This window comes from Styela clava, chromosome 1 (assembly GCF_964204865.1).
Source record: "Styela clava chromosome 1, kaStyClav1.hap1.2, whole genome shotgun sequence".
Taxonomy (NCBI): Eukaryota; Metazoa; Chordata; class Ascidiacea; order Stolidobranchia; family Styelidae; genus Styela; species Styela clava.
In genome coordinates this window covers 968093-986319 of record NC_135250.1, presented here as the reverse complement: position 1 = coordinate 986319, position 18227 = coordinate 968093, and the positions used below count along the sequence as shown (strand labels likewise).

Here is an 18227-nt window from a genome sequence, read left to right as displayed (position 1 = left end):
AATCAGAGAGGTTGCCTAAAATCTGTGATTAAAACAGCATAAATAAAAATATTTAATTCCACCAACTAATCACTCACGTCATCACAAATACGCGACTGTTTACCGACGTCTGCCTTGCTATACCGCGTGATACGTATTGTATTATTATTGGACACGTAGTGGACATAACGATCGTTTCAATATTATGTTCTTGTTCTTTGACACGTTTTTAAAAAGTCGCTTTTCTCTTTGATTACTGGACCAATTGCTTTGAAATTTTCAGTGGTTAAAGATAAAAATTTTCTCCAGAAGGCTATCACTTTTTTTTTTCCTATGACGTCTTCAAAAGTATTGCTATTAGGTGGCGCTACGTGTCCATATATTTGAGCATAGCTCTCTTGTTTAATTAGTCTTAGTGTGGGTACGGTCGCGGAGTAAATGTAAAAATTCTAATTGAAAAAAAAAAAAAATTCTTATTGGATATATATGACGAATAAACCAAAATACCACCTAAACCTAAATGATGTCTAGCCAACCACGCTTGATGTGGTATCCAGTGAAAACAGTGATAGAACTTTTTGGATTATCAGTGAAATAAATCGTTGAAGTTTTGAGGTTGTGTAACACATGGAAAGAGTACATCATATTATTTTGACCAGAATATTACTACAAACTATGCTCATTATTGCAAAATGTCGCTGATGTAGTTGTAAAATATACATATCACAGCATCTTATTTTGATCGGAATATTCAGGATTGCTGTCTACAAAATATACTCTTTAGTGCAAATTTCGCTGATGTATAGAAGAATATTTATAGATTGCGCAGTTTGTTTGTCAAACATCACCTGATCACGATACGACGCCAATAAGTCTCGGCTGCTGTGTACAGCGCACACAAAACTCACTACGGCTTGACAAAAAAGTATACACGATAGTGAATAGATTTCCAATAGAAAAGAGAAAATATATAAAATTATTTTATATATCATCATTTGGATGAGATTTACGTTTCAAATATGTGGGTTGTTAATATGCTTATTTTGCAGAAAGCATATACAAATGCAATATTTTGTTTTGACATTATATTATTAGAAGTATGCAACAAAACACATTTTTCGCAATTGATAACTACCCATTTAATATAGATCTGAAAACGGTTTTTAAAAAAGTTTTGTGTGATGCCTCTGTAAAAAAACGAGAAAGTATTTATTGACCTTCCGCAAATAGAGACAAAAACCGCCTAAATTGGCCCCGAAATTATTTATGTTCATTTCTTATTCTTTCCGATAATTTTATATTATTTGCATGTGAACACCACAATCCTGCTCAATGAAATAATCGATAAAGTATGTTTCGAATTTGCAATAAACGTCGACCAATAATCGCGTATTTTGCCCGAAAATAGTTTTGGTTTTTCATTCTATGTTCCAAATTGGATTTGTTATATTAATACCATACCTCCAAGAAACAAAGCGACAAAGTATTTATTTGACATATGGTAAAATAAAACGCATGATTGGCTCCAAAATAGTCTTTGTTAAAGGTTCCAACTTGGCATATTTCGTATCGACACTACTCTAAAACATGATTAAAATAGTATTTTGGTGGTTAAAGTTGTATATAGTTTCTTAATAAGCAAAATTTGTAACCACGTTGGTACGTCTCGGGAGCAGGGCCAAAGGTGATAGAATGTTTAATGGATTTGTCTTCGTGCAGAATTGGGTGGCGGATTTGGAGACGACCAGTTAACCCAAGTCTTAGAGTTGAAATAGAATGTAAAGAAAAACTTTGTATACAATATATATATTTCTATTTAACCTGAATTTCGGAACACCTGTGGCACAAATCTTCAGTCATTGAAGTTGTGTAAAACATATCAGAGCGCGTCATCCTTTTTGACCGAAATATATGTTATTGCTTTATAACATACTCTTAATAACAATGCGGCATATTGGGTTATAGAGTATATGTCCGTAAATTATTAGAATCTGAACAGTTTGTTTGTTCAACATCAGCTGATTGCCGATCGACGCAAATGAGTCTCTGCTGCTGTGTACACCGCATTCAGGCGTCACTGTTTGTTGTCCTAAAGTATATTTTACAATGGCAGATTCGCCGCGGATAAAAAGCAAACTTTAACCGGCGAAACGTCGTATTTATTAATACATATACATCGCAATCCAACTAGACTTAACGATCTTTGATATCGTTGATAAATCATTTTGTGTAACGCATATACAAATCCGGCGTTTATTAAACGCTTTTTACAAAACACATTTTTCGCGTTTGGTATTCATTTATTTTTTAATACTGATATCGATCCGAAAACCACAACATCGAAAAGTTCTTGTTTATTTTTTGCTGGTTTGTGTCCCGATCATAGCTGGCTCTGAAAGCGATGTCAGTTTAGTGTTCAGTTGTCTGTACTTTAATTTGCATGCGTGATTCAAAATATCATTTGCAAGAATGAAGAAAGACTGAAGATACTGTTGGTTGGCGTGAAGAAGGTATGTTATACTCGGTATACCCCGAGGTTTTTTTTTCAAAAGTGGAAAAAACGCCACAATCACTCGTGCTGCTTTCAAAAATGCATTATGTATTAGTATTGATATTTTTGTACATTTTGAGAAATTGGTAAAATATTGACATCCTGAAAATATCGCAGTGATGTTCAAAATATTACAAGGGCTATATATTATAGGCTGGTTGAATTTCGAATCTCGAACACTTGAACGATAATAAAATCGAATATTTTTCGTATCGAATCTCGAACACTTGAAGGATATTCAAATCGAATATTTTTCGTATCGAATTTCGAACACTTAAGAGATATTCAAATCGAATATTTTTCAATTTGAATCTCGGATATTTCTTGAAAGATATTTCTGAGATCGTCTAACATCTTCTTGATACTTAGCGATCAAAAGGTACTAAACCCAACGCTAAAGAGCAATTCTTACAGACGCCAGCTAGCGGGTGAGAGGTGGTCACATGGTCACCCTTATAATGACCCTCTTGCTTCAACTGGAAACTAGTTTGCACTAGATGTTCAAAAACCGCGCATTATCATTTTGTTGAGCAGTCGGGACTTGGAAAATAGTTTTAAACTTCTTTTTCCAACTTCATAAGATGTTCAGTGAATCTTGTGGTCTCAAATTGGGGATTGTGGCACCGAAATTTACAGTACTGTTACAGTACTAAACGTAAGACGGTCCTAATATTTTCCCTTCGCAAAACTGAGAAATGCTAGAAATGCTTTGACTTAATCTACGAACTCACACACTGTTAGGTCTTTTCTTCCAAGACCCTTATTTAGCATATTCTTAACATCAACATTATCAACAAGGATGGGCAGTTTTCACAAAGATTGTTAAGAGCACTCCATTTACACTGTCCATCATCTTAATCACTAGTGATGTAACGTCGACGAGTTCGGCAGAAAAGATTTTGCATGGCAATAAAAATTGCATACGGTTCAAAAATATCAGATGAGCTAAAAAGCCAGACTATTTTTGTTCAGACGTAGTTGCACCCCATTCAGTGCACACACCCAGACTCTAAGATTTTCCCATTTCAAACCATGTAACTTGAAGAAGTTACAATTTGAAATATATCATATTCTTTAGTTGCTTCTAATGCCGCCTTCAACAAAAACTCTTGTTCGGCGCCATTTTCTACATATCGAACGTAAATAGGCGTCGGAGCACAGTTTGTTACATCTGTAGACTCGTCGAGCTGAATTGCGGATCCACTTTACTATCTACAAATATCCAGTGACAATCTTAAATTCTTCAGTGGACTGAATTGTTACTCACTTTGAAACGACACAACCATAATTTATTATCTCATGAGACTTACATTTTCCTCACATTTCATACACTCATACAAACAGTATGTTGCCAGTTTTGAAAGTCTTTTTGTTGAATTGTTATGATTTCCATCGTTGGTATTCTAAAAATCTCTCTCTCTATCTACTACCGAACCATGATGGCCCATCGTTATCACACATAAAACGAAAAAAAATCTCAAAAACAAAATAAAAAAATTATATTCGCAAAATAAAAACGGGCTAAAAATATGATAATGCAAAAAAAATAGAAACCAAAAATAGAAAATAACAATTGAAATCAATATGGAAAAGGTTGACGGGCCATGGTTGCCATCCTTTTTATTTTCATTTTAAACCCTTTTTTTATTTTATTTTTTTGCATTTTTATTATTTTTACTTCGTTTATTTATTTCAGTTTTCTTTTTCAAATTTTGTTTTTGAAATTTTTTTACGCGTGGCAACGATGGGCCACCATACTAGACCAATTAATTTCATATGTTAGCAGTGAAAAAACGGAATCCAAATCTTAAGCAGTAGTATACCCGTAACAGACTTTATTTTTCTCGTGTCCATATAATTGTGCATAGCTTTACTATTTCCTTGTGTTATATTCCAGAAATTAGCTGAAAACCAGTAGGGTAGAATAGTGTTTACAATAAAATTGATCAATTCACGCTGAGGAATAAACAATGGGTAAATATCTTTCTCAAGTCTGCTGAGATAATTTGATTAATACAACATGTCGTAAAGTTTTCTTCGTTTGTTTTAGGGAATGTTATCGTTGGGTTGGTGACACCTTTATTAAGTCTGCTGTGGGAAAATGGATTAAAACAACATGTTGTGAAGTTTCGTTCTTTACTTTTAGGGGATTTGTTCGGTGAGTTGCTGATTTAAACAGAAAATATGCATGATAAGTATATTATTAGACGAGCCTTACTTAAATCCTTTTTCCATTTAATCGCAGTAAAATTAATAAACGTCACCAGATATTCTTTATCGAACTAAGACACCACCTTGCATACTTTACCTACCTCTTTATTTGTAGAGACAGCTTGTATCGCAAAACATGTTTACACTGCATTCGTTGTTCATTTTTACTCAAAGCAAATAAATGATATTTTCAGTCCGACACCTAAAACGAGAAGTCAATGAGGCCACTCGAAAAAATACAAAGCCTTCTAAGATTGCAGGATTGAAGCAACATGATTTTCAAGTTACGCCTACTTTAGTGAAAGTTCATTTCTACGAAACTGGGGCCGACGAACGAGAATACAAACCCGAGAAATCATTTAGTCCACTTAAACATGCCCAGGGGGGAACAAATACTTCGCCAGACAAATTCTTCAAAAATCCGAATGTTAGAAGAGTCGCATTGATAGGAGGAGCTGGTTATGGTAAAACCGAGATGACAAAAAAATTTTCGAATGATGTGATGGATAAAACGATTCCAGGACTAGAAGAAGTTGAAGTTATCCAGCACATATACTTTCGAGACATTCCTGCAGACAAAAAATTAACTCTGGAAAGTCTTCTATTAGGAAGCTTTAGCATGACTCCAAGTGACAAAACGAAAAGCATTGAATGGATCGCTAATAATCCAAACAAATATTTGCTAGTGCTGGATGGGGCGGATCAATATGAAAACGCAGAAGATTTGGGGAAGAAAACAAGAAATTTTACCCACCGCGACAAAATGAATCCAACAGATATACTGAATGGTTTGTTGTCAGGGAAGTTACTTCCTGGAATCCGTCTTCTGTATTCGTCTCGAGAACATGGAATAAGAGACTTCGATAGCGATGTCCGAGCTGATAAAGTCATTGCTTTATCAGGCTTTTCATACGAATCGGTACAAATACTCATCAAACAGCTTGGGGGAGATGACGGCGATGAAATCTGGAATCATTTACGAGAGAAAGCACCGGCTTTGATTCCCATCTGCACCATACCGATGTTTTTAGTATTCACAATTCTAGTAGTTTCCAGACACAAAGAGAATCCACCCAAAACATTCAGTGAAATTCTTGTGCTTGTGTTACGCGATATGACAGTATCCGAACACGCTCGCGCTAAGGTAAATATCTACGAAGAAGTAATTCATCCTCTAAAGACGACATGTTTCAAAGCAACCAAAAAAGGTCAAGTCACTTTCACAAAGAAAGATTTACCGAAAGAAATAACAGTTAAAAACTTACAAGATCTGGTCATCTGTTATCCAGGCACTAGTGGAATAAATCAAAAGCTTGTCGAAGGAAATTATAAGTATATATTATGTCATCAGACCATTCAAGAGGCCCTGGCCAGTTTGGAAGTGATCGATATGACAATCGAGGACTTCCGAAAGTTCCTGAACGATCTTCATACTGCACACTGGTCCATGGTTAGAAGAATAACGAGTGGAATCGTTTTAAACGATCATACTCGCGGGTTAGTCGAGGGAAACGACCCGTCAGTCAGTTTGTTAAGAACAGGTATTCCATATTTTAATTAAAACACATCGAAATATTGTTTTAGATATCAAAACCATGAACATTCAAAAACAATAATATTTATTTGCAGATTCCAAAATATTATCGTCCAGCGCTGAAAAAAACACATCTCAAACGCCAGTCACAAATATCTACCATGGATGTTTGTTCAATAATGGTAAAGTTATCAGATTTTTGAGTTCGAAGGTAATTAGACGACTAAGTTATTCACCATGTATTTTTTTTTAATACCAGAAAAGAAGAAGCATATTGTTGCAGCACAATATGTAGAGTCTGGTGCATCAGTAAGCGGCACATACAAAGATGTTAGCATTACAGGTAGGAAGTTTGAGCTCTGCTTGTTACCTTAACAGATGAATATAAATTTATTTTAACCTTTTCCAGCAATTGCGGGAACACCAACACCGCTACAATTTGCTAAACAAGATGCCACACCTGAACAAGCGAAAAAAGAGAATACAGGTGAAGTCAAATAACAAATGAACAAAATAATCAATTGTTTCGACGAATCTCGCTCAAGTGTTTATGTTTTTATAGCATTGGCATATTCTCTTACATTGAAGCAAGACGCTCTGAAGAAAAGTTTTCAAGAACAGTTCCGAAACCCACAACTTGAGCAACCTGATCTTCTTGAACTTTTGCATTCGTTGCATCAATGCGGTGACAGCGCAAAAGAAATCGTAGCTGATTCGCCAATGGAATTGATCAACTTAAATAAACTGCAACTCTCGGCTGCGGACTTCCACGTCGTTTTCGGTGCGACCCAGTTTTTCAATAGAGTTAAATCTCTTGATATTGGGTCGATAAACGGAGAACAACTCAGCGATTTAAAAGGCTTTCTAGCTGAATCTCAGATTATGGTGATTAAATTTTTGTGTTTGTTATTCACGTCGACTTAGATCTCTGAATTAGTTTCATCTCAAAAAATTGAGTATGCGGTATTGAAATGGTCAAATACTAAATAACGAGTTATTTTTGTTTTCCATCCGTTGTAAAATCATCTTAAGTATATCTATATTTAAGATATAGTTCGAATATTCCTGCTTGCTTTATTAAAAAATGTTTTGAGGTTGGAGAAAATTGATTATTAGTATTTCATTTTTCAAATCATTTTACATGACCCATGTCGCATGCCATTTTCCGTACAGCTTTGTATTAGCCATCGACCAATGATGCTATTTATATTGATACGACATTGTGAAATTATTTTACTACATAGTACATTTTGAGAAAATTTCGCCATTTTTATGGATACGAAATAATCCCGTTATATTCCATGGGCCATATCGACAGAAAGTAAAAAACATATCTGATAAATGTGGCATGAGATACTTTGGGTTACTTCGGCGAAGACTGCTTCACGACAAACACAAACTTGTAAATCAAATAAGACCTGAAGTAATTCGTTCGTTTCTAAACTCAACAAATTAAATAATCCTTAACAGGTGAACATTACAACCATCAAACAAACGATCGGTGACAGTGGCATCTTCTTAAATCTTCTGAAGGTGCTTACCAAATACAAGGAAAAATTGCATTTTAATGCCGTTCAACTGAACACTTTGAATGAAATTCATATCCCGGATTTGGAGTGCGTTTTTGAAAACTTTGACACAACGGTAGGTTTTAATATAACATATAAAAACTCGCTGAATAAAAAATTTAGGCCATGAATCTTTACGCTCGATTACTCTGCCATATTTAGTCTATATCGGGGGTTCTAAAGACCCCTAATTCAAAGTCCAAAAAAATAGTTTAAGGGTAACGTGAAAGACTAGATACTCTAATAATTGGATTCATAAGTCTTTAATGGCATCCACTTTTACCTATGAATTCTGTGAGTGTATGTATTTATGGCTGGATAATTCATTAAGGTTCCCAAAGTTTATCGACCTCGGGTCAAAATTTAAGTAAACGGATATTCGCGGACTAGAGAAGGGGAGCGGCAAAAAGGGCGCGACGGTACGGTTTGAGCGCGCCTGGAGAATATTATAAAAATTAAGCACTACAAAAAGATGCTAGCTTGATTTTAGATACACTTGGCATCCCAATTTGTCATGTAATCAAATTAATATTTATAATAGTTGGTGATACCTGAGGAATAACAAGCACAAATATCAACAACGAATTTACAACAGATAGTGACTAATAAAGTTGCTTGTACATCTGGCATACGACAAAATGGCTACTTATGGCTTGTTTCGTTACACAAAAACCATCCCAATGTATATAATATAAAAAAACGACATCTCAACATAATTCAGTTGTGTATTTTTGTATATAGCATATGTATAATATAGGCTACGTGTAATTAGGGTTGGTTCGAAATAAGGTGTTCAGAACGTGGCTCGTATTTGGTACATTCTATCCGCAATAACGCATTCAAGTAATTATCTGTCTGTCTGGATCGAAGTTCTGATTTGTTGAGGTTCATAATTCTGTGTGTGCATAAGATATTTACCCGTTGTTAGAAAGACTGATGCCGGAAAATTTACTTTTCATATCCGGAGAAATGACTTTCAAAACTTGCAACATACATTCGCGGAAAAATTCCCCTCCAACAAACCGGCGATACTTTCTAGCGATGTTGTGGGCTACAATATAACTGTCCAATAACGTGGTCTGTGTTATTGCAACACATAGAAAGTTAAACATTGTCGTCTTCTCATCCAGATAAGAATTCATCGACTCACCGTGGATAGTAAAGAAGCGAATCAGATATTCATCGATCTTCACAAATACGGTGACAGAGTTGAGTATGATGAAATAAAGGAGATCGAATTTCGCTACGGTGACGACCCTGATATCATTGCATCGGTGTTGAGCCGTTGCTCAAAACTTCAGTATTTGTTAATTGGAGAGGTTCGGGAATCGTTTGTTAGTGTCCTTCAATCTCTGACAAACTCAATGAGGAAATCAAACATCAAGGTGAATATCATGTGAACTTTCTATTTTATTTGCACTCACGGACATTTGCACTCATGTACATTTCTAGTATAGTTAATTCCACTGGTACTTAAAGTGGGCGTGATCGTAACCTAACAATGTTTGCATATGTCATTCCTAACACCAATTGAAATAAGTCATTTAAATATTAAAATTACGTCTATCACGTCATAATGTCAATGCAAATGATTGCCGAAATACCGCATATACAAAATTCCATACGCTCACGTTATCTTTTGTTTCGCCGCAGAAATCCCCGAGTACAAAAATATAGAATATTGCAAAGTTTTTATCAAATAACCTTGTATATTTAATTTTGTATATAGCCCTGTGGATTTTGGCTGTTAGCTTTTATTCAAGGACATGTTAACGCTGAAAGTTGTATTCCAATATGCAATGTATCGCTTTCCGGTGTTCCCGCTCCTTAAATTACAAGAACATCTGAAGTAATCAATTCAACACATTATAATTATTGCGGCGGTTCAGAGGCGCATGCAGTAATACCCGTTTCTTCCTGGGAAATTCCCATGTAGCGACTTCTAAAACAATAGCCGCGAATACGCCAATCGTTAGAAGAGCCGACTTTCCAGCTAAAGGCTAATTTTTTTTTACATGACCAGTAACAACATCTAAACGCCAGATCATACTGAATTCATGTAAGACGAGCTCGAGGTTGCGTCGATTTAACCGAGCCTATTGATTTGACATTACTTGAACAAAAAAAATCATCCTTCACATTGAGTAAGTAAATAGAGACAATGTACTGTACTTGATGATAAATACGAAACGGCCACAAACGCCGATAGGGTTTTACCACGGAGATAAAGGGTAATTTGAAGTTTAATGTGGTGGTGGGTTTATAGGCAGAAATGTGTATAGTTAGCCCACTAGTATACGAGTATATTTGCCATCCACCAATATAACATACTACCAGTGGTTATACTAAAATTAGCCGCGTGAAAATTGCGAACGTCATGGCTTTTCCGGTTTCTTGGAAGTTTTCAAGGTGAGCGTTCATGTTTGTGTCTGTTGGTCAGAGAGAAAATGTAAAACACGTTGTATTTCATCCAATCATTGACATAATGTAATTAGTAGAAGTGAGTTGAGCTCTATTCTACATCATTCGTAAACGGGTGGGCAACCGTTTGTTGCTCGCGGGCCAAAATTAAGGGTTGCAAGTCATTGGCGGGCCGCACATATTCTCAAAATGTTAAAAACCGAACGGATGGCCGATGAATCACAGTTCACACAGATCAAAATTAATTTTAACAGCGCGCCAGAACTGCCCAACTCGTAAACTCGACTTTAAAAAAAAGTTTTACAAATGACATTTAAGTTGATCCATTTGAATATTTTCGGCGTCTTTGAACCCTTTGCACCTAGCCTCAACTTTCTTTCGTTTTGTTGCTATTCGTCTAATTATAATTAAATTATAGGCTTATTAAACAAGTAATTGTGAATTATTCGTCAAAACAGCCTTTTTTTACTATAATTCAGTGAATCGTCTTTGGGTTGCTACTCCTGGTTTGAAACAATAATCCCTTGTCTACTTGCCTAGCCCTTTTGTCTGGGAATATTTTTGAAACGCCGTATTTCCATGTCCATTGCACACTGGAATGCTTTTTTATTTAGCTATTAGAGTAATTAGCCCAAGTGATTCAAGAGTCTTGCTGCACATTGACACAAATATATTTCTGTGTCAGACTTCTTAAAACACGAAAGGCAGTGCATGCATATTTAAACCATCAGTGTAAAACTATGGGAGGTACGCACAATAAAATGGGCGAATTCTTGATTAAATAACAATGAGTTACTGAAATGAAAGGTCATTGATAAGACCTATCACTTTAATTATAATTTAGTGATTGTTCGTCTGATGATGACCTATCTGGCCATGTATGATTCAACTGGGAAATACATAATAATAAAATTAAGAATTTGGACGTAAATAAAACACCCCTGAGTGATGATACCACATACTATAAATGGGGGGTATAATCAAGTTTCAAAGGTAAGTGTAAAGTAATTGATGTAAGTTTCGATTTTGGAAATTATCACAATAACACATGATATTCTAGAAAATACTCTATCAAACAAAATACTTGATCAGGGTGTTTACGCTGTCGTGAGTTCCCGGTTATGAAAGTTGAATCTCCTGTTTGTGGTGGTTCATATTCATTTTGAGCTCTGCAAAATGATACCGAGGCGATAGATATCGTGAGCGAATATGACTTTTCAACTGTACGCCATTTCGGGATATTTCCTGTATAATTTGGCAGTGTGATATGAAACAACGGGTTGGCGTGATATTTTGTACCCAGATGGCCGCCAAGAATGACATATGAAACATTTTACGACACTCCAGCTGTTGGTACCTGTTAACCTTTCTAACAGATATACTATATGTAGTCAGGATTCAGGCTTCTTGTTGTGTAAAGTTACAAAACCAGCAATATTATTATTATAAATAAATTAGAACCAGAAATTTTGTTTATCAAAGGGGATTTCAAATAATGATGTTATATTTCTAGATCAGCAACATGAAGATCGAGCTATTTGATTTTGTGAGTTATTTTGTAAATATTATTCCGTCCATATGAAAGGATAAAGTACACTCATACACTATTACGCATTATTTTAATATGATTTCTCCACCAGACGTCGTTTGGTGAATATTTTGCTCGTCCCATTTCTACTCATTGTCGACCATTAATCAATACGTGATTAACGGTAACCATGTCGCTCTCGATTGTTTCATAAATAAGCTAGTTATTTCCCGATATTAATTCTTACGCAACGGCAAACATCGTAGTTTGTTTTTATATTCCGTTCAGGCGGCACAACTGTTAGTTTACATCGGCGAAGATGATAAAAACAGCTATTAACAACCCAAATTAATTTCATTCCTATTTTTATCTTTTGCGTAGGATTTGATTTTCCATATCATAATTTGTAATTTATGGTCCCAATTTTAAACGAACAATAATATCATTACTGACCTCGGGATGCGATATTTATCAAGCTAATAGACTTTTTCACGATTTTAATTTTAAAATGTGTCCGTGTTACTTTTGTATTAAATAATAACAATTGAAACCTCCGCAAATTGGTCATCGTAACTCAGCTATGAGAACAGCGTTGAGATTGTTAAATGCATCGAAATTTCAAAGCTGACTATTTCGAACAATCAATCGCCTAGTTGAGATGAAAAGAAATATCTCTCATGTGTGAAGCATAGGTTGCAAAATGAAAAAGTCAATTTAAAATACGAGCATACGCCTTTTCTGTCAATGCCTGGAACCAATATCTATCTCGTATTCATCAAAATCATACAATATAATGTTCACACAGTTTTAACATATTTCATTCGCATTTGGTGGTTTCGCAGATTCACGATTTTAAATTTGCATCAATTTGCAAAAAAACTTATTTTTTATCAGTAGCCTTAGTAAATAAACTGGTAGTATGTAGATACGTTTTAGGTTAACAATACTGTAATGTTAAAATTATTTCGAATTTATATGAAGTGGAGATTGTGGAATAAATACGAGTGAATTCAGAATATGAGTAAATTCCATTTGTATCACAACTCAAGCAATTTGACTTGATATCTACCGTAATATTACAGCGAAATGTCCGCCGCAGATAAAACATTGAATTTGCGTTAAGTTATACCCGAGAGATTCATGTTTTGGAATTTGCTTTTATTTAATTGGTTCAAAATGGGAATTTACTTTGTGTTAGTGTGCAGCAAGACTCTTGTATCACTCAGGATAGTTATTTTTACTCTCGCTACAGCATCCTAGCACTCATACGGATGCGGATCTACCGGCACAAAAGCATAGAAGAAGGATAAGTAATTAGTCTCGCAGAAACCAAATCATTAAAATTCAAATATTGAAATAACTTCCCAACTTCCAATATGCTATTTTAATAAAGTCTGCGGATCCAGGAGATAAGGCTGTTTCATACCCTCAATCAGACATGAGAAAGCATGTCAGCAAATGATTTGGTATTAATTTATATTGTGATTACTTTATCGTAAATGAAAAAAGTCTTAGTAAAGTATAGCACCTGTATTATTAGGTCATCTTTGTAAAAAGTATGGAATAGCTCACAAAAAGTTGAAAATATTGAAGTTATTTTTTTTCTCCAAATATTCTTTATATTTAAGTAATAATGCAAGATATATTTTCACGAAATTGCTGTGTGCATCGAGTGATTATGGGTTTTAATTTTGTACAAACGCAAAATTAGCACACCTAGTACACGTTGTTAATAAATCAAACATTTCACAATCTAGTTCTGATACAATTCATTTCATTTTTTTAAATTTTTTCTATATTTTAAGTTTATAGGCTGAAGTATATACCATTTATATTTTTGTCTATCAATTATAAGCTCCCGCACAGCCCCCCCCCCCCTCACTTCCATTCGGTTTACTACTTCCTTCACTCAATTCAACTAGTGAGAAAGAAATGTACAATTATTTAAACATCTGCCTTTGCCGATAGACTGTCGTCCCGTTCTAATTGAGTCCTGATTTCATAGCATTTCAAGTTACTCAAGGGTCCTGCTGCACACGAACATATTTCTGTAACGTTTTGTTTGACCAAGGTCAGACTTCCTCAGGCATACCTAGTTCAACTATAACAAGAAAAGCAGTTGCACGCATAAAAATATCATACATTTATCAAAATTATACAATGAAATGTCTGCCATAGATGGAACATTGAATTTGTGTTCTAGTATTTGAGAGTTTCACGAGTTGGAATTTACGTTAAGTTCAATAGGTTTAAAAGTAGAAGTTTATCTTATTAAAATTCAACCAATGAAAATTACTTTTCAGAGACACCCATTGGTAAGTCATTTTATTTTTATATACAGATCAGGATTATAGTGAATATATAGCAGATATACACATGATTCAAAATTTTGGTTTATGATGTGGTTTTTATTTAATAAATTGATTCGATATTCATAATATTAAAATTCAAATATTGGAATTATTTCCCAACTTCCATCACAATCGTTATACTATTTTAATAAAATCCGCGGATCCGGTAGCTAATGCTGTTTCATATCTGCATCAGACATGAGAAAGCATGTCAGCAAATAAATTGTTATTATAGTGATTGAGAGCCTTAGCAAAAAAGGTTCAGCATATGCCTCATAGGCCTGTATTATTAGGTTATCTCTGTAAAAGTATGAATTAATTAGCTGATAAAAAGTTATAAATATTGTAATAATTCATTTTTTTCTCCAAGATATTTTATATTTAACAATAATTCAAGACAGTTTTTCACAAAACTGCTCTGTGTGCCGAGTGATTATGGGTTGCAATTTTGTGCAAACGGAAATTATCACACCTAGTACTCGTTGCATATAAATAGAACTTTCCACAGTCTGGTTCTGGAAATATTCATTTCATATTTTAAAATTTCCACTGACGGAAACTAAGCTTAAGTATATAATATGGATATTTTGTCTATCAATTATCGACTTACGCAAAGCCTCGTCTTACTTCCATTCTGTTTCCTACTTCCTTCACTCAATTGAACTAGTGAGAAATATATGTGCAAATATATCAACACCTGCCTTTGCCGATAGACTGTCGTCACGTTCTACTGAAGTCCAGATTTCATAGTATTTCAAGTTACTCAAGAGTCTTGCTGCACACGAACATATTTCTGTAACGTTTTGTTTGACCAAGGTCAGACTTCCTCAGACATACCTAGTTCAACTATAACAAGAAAAGTAGTTGCACTCATGAAAATATCATAAATTTATCAAAATTATACAATGAAATGTCTGCCATAGATGAAACATTGAATTTGCGTTCTAGTATCCGAGAGTTTCACGAGTTGGGATTTACGTTAAGTTTAATAGATTAAAAGTAGAAGTTTATATTATTAAAATTCAACCAATGAAAATTACTTTTCAGCTGGTCCGAGTGGTAAGTCATTTTATTTTTATATACAGATCAGGATTATAGTAAATATATCGCAGATATACACATGATTCAAAATTTTGGTTTATGATGTGGTTTTTATTTAACAAATTGATTCGATATTCATAATATTAAAATTCAAATATTGGAATTATTTCCCAACTTCCATCACAATCGTTATACTATTTTAATAAAATCTGCGGATCCGGTAGCTAATGCTGTTTCATACCTACATCAGACATGAGAAAGCATGTCAACAAATAAATTGTTATCATAGTGCTTGAGAGCCTTAGCAAAAAAGGTTCAGCATATGCCTCATAGGCCTGTATTATTAGGTCATCTCTGTTGCTGATAAAAAGTTATAAATATTGTAATAATTCATTTTTTTCTTCAAGATATTTTATATTTAAGTAATAATAAATTGCTCTGTGTGCCGAGTGATTATGGGTTCCAATTTTGTGCAAACGGAAATTATCACACCTAGTACACGTTGCAAATAAATAGAACTTTCCACAGTCTGGTTCTGATAATATTCATTTCATATTTTAAAATTTCCACTGACGGAAAATAAGCTTAAGTATATAATATGGATATTTTGTCTAACAATTATCAGCTTACGCAAAGCTCTCTCTCACTTTCATTCTGTCCCCCTATTTCTTCACTCAATTCAACTAGTGAGAAAGAAATCTACAAATATATCAAATCTACAAAACACCTGCATCTACCTATAGACTGTCGTCTCGTTCTACTGAAGTCCGATTTCATAGTATTTGTTGCGCGCTAATAGAAGTCAGAGCAGTTAAAATAATCTAAGCGTTACCAGAATTTATAAAGCCTACTATTTCTATTTCTCAGTCTACATCATTTGAACTTTATTAAATAGTTTTCAATTAAACTTTACCACAGTTATCACGTGAAGAACCGATTGCAGTGTGTGATTGCCTACCTCACGTCACTGATGAATTGAACATATCCATTTGCGTATGCGAAGCAGAAATCAAGATTATTCAAACAAAACTGAACTCTCTGCCTCCAACGGTAATCATTGATTTAGTATTCACGAAAATATTTCTCAGCGCAACCACGAATACAAGTTTTATTGTTGAGAGCTGACCGGCATTGTAATTAAGTTATTTTATCGATGATTATCTTCAATAATGGCCAGTCTAGTGATGAACTGGTATCACAACAAGCACAGATGATAACTATGTTCATCAGGGCGATATCACGCTGTGACTGAATAGTTTCCTAGATGTTCTGTAAAAAGTATTGTCACATAGTTGTGCAATAAAATAATTATATAAAATATTTGCAAGTCTGTGTTCTTGTATAGATAATGATTAAGTATTCTAACCATGTAAACGTGACAAACCTGTTGTACTGGAGACTAAAGATACCCGATTTTCAGACTCGTTTAGTTCAATAGTTTTTGAATTTAACCTGGTCTATGTTTTACTGATTATATGATAAATATAGTGATTTCTTTTGTTTACCAGAATCTGCAAATTAAACTCCTTGATTACCAAACATCGAAGTGGATAAGTTTTTCCCAGAAACATCGTACGTGAAACATCTGTTTGCTGCTGCTCTTAAACTGTCGTTTCATTGAATCGGCAAATTTATTTTGAAAGTGAATTTCTGTGAGACTGGTACCTCAGAATAGAGTCTATCTAACTGGCATCAAATTTGACAATACACTTGATTTTAAATTCTTTGTGCATGAACAATATTATCTGATATTTTATTTGTAATTTTTATATATATATATGAGATTTGTGGTATTCTTTGAAAAATTAAGTTAACACTGAAAAACAGAAATTAGCGTTCTGAGAATCTCAATATTTTCTTGTATGATTAAAATCTTATTACAAGAAAATTAATTTTTTATTTCTCCGCATATAATTTATGTACTATATCATTTATTAACCTCTGGTAATCTAATAGAAATAAATTCTGAATAAAATTTTGAGTTATTGTTTGAGAGATTTCTAGGAAACGATAAGATTAGCTCGCAGGATTCAATGTAATTTTGCATTACTTGTCTCGATTTCGTGAAATCTCCTGGGTTTTGTATGGCTACTGGCGAGCAGTTTTCCCTTTAAAAAACTGCAACGAATGACGTTGGATACCCCGTGGGTCATTTGGAAATTCCAACAATGAGTTAGTTTCAGAAAGATTCAAAAGAAATCGATGACAATCAGGGTGTCATTTTATTTGGAAATATTTGATGTAAAAACTGCAAAATTTGAGTTTAATTTCTGTAAACCTTTTTTTTTCTTTGTTAGGATTTCTTGTGTTTATTTTATTGAATATCAACATTCAAGCATTTGCTTTCAGTAGATCATACACCGGCTTAGGGTATCATACACCTTTTAAGTTCATTATCAACGAGTATATAATATATACAGCAATACAGAAAATCCTCAACATGAATAAAAATTCCGATTCCAATTTTGCGATAATGAAGATTACTTAACCATTATTTTGAAATGTTAATTAGGAAGTAATTTCAAAAATTTTCAGTTTATTTGCCAAAAAAATATAATTTTTTGTAACAGAACCGGCTGAAAAATATGACTTTTGTGATTGAACCGGCTGAGAGAAAATTTGAATCCCACCACTGGTCATAAGCTAATTTAAGGAATTTCTTTTTCCGTCTCAATCACTTTAATTAATACAAATCACAGCGCATTGAAAAGCAAAATAGAATTTATTAACATTAATTTACAACGAGTTACGGGTAAGAATTTTCCGACGACTATCGCTGACAGGTAGAAACGATAACTGTGAAAAAAAAAATTCCTTGCCCTTTCGCATCATATTTTTCAATTTCTAATTTTGCATAAAGCGTGTCAACATCGTTTTGTAAATTTAGAAACGTCGACCCAGATAAGTAAGACGGGTAAATAATGTATTTTATGAAAATTTCCCGATATATTTGGGATAAATATTATTTTGACCACATAGAAATGTCATCATTGCCGATTTATTCATTACCATTTTGCGGAGTTTTTAATTATTATTTGTAACA

The 18227-nt window shown here is 34.0% G+C and overlaps 2 protein-coding genes across 4 annotated transcripts in view; both read left to right on the top strand.

Annotated features, from left to right (window-relative positions):
- Positions 1-17162, top strand: part of LOC120346016 (uncharacterized) — a 51734-nt gene extending 34572 nt beyond the window's left edge. For all 3 annotated transcript variants that reach the window (XM_078115776.1, XM_078115774.1, XM_078115777.1), the window contains one exon: positions 16693-17162. In XM_078115776.1, the coding sequence (XP_077971902.1) occupies positions 16693-16764 (72 nt within the window). In that variant the 3' untranslated portion in view covers positions 16765-17162. The remainder of the gene's footprint in view (positions 1-16692) is intronic.
- Positions 4501-9243, top strand: LOC144424588 (uncharacterized). Its single transcript, XM_078114013.1, has 9 exons — positions 4501-4504; positions 4581-4688; positions 4936-6282; positions 6371-6457; positions 6535-6618; positions 6685-6762; positions 6838-7160; positions 7746-7919; positions 8974-9243. The coding sequence occupies exons 1-9, from the start codon at positions 4501-4503 to the stop codon at positions 9241-9243; spliced, it is 2475 nt and encodes an 824-aa protein (XP_077970139.1).
- Positions 17163-18227: the final 1065 nt, after the last annotated feature.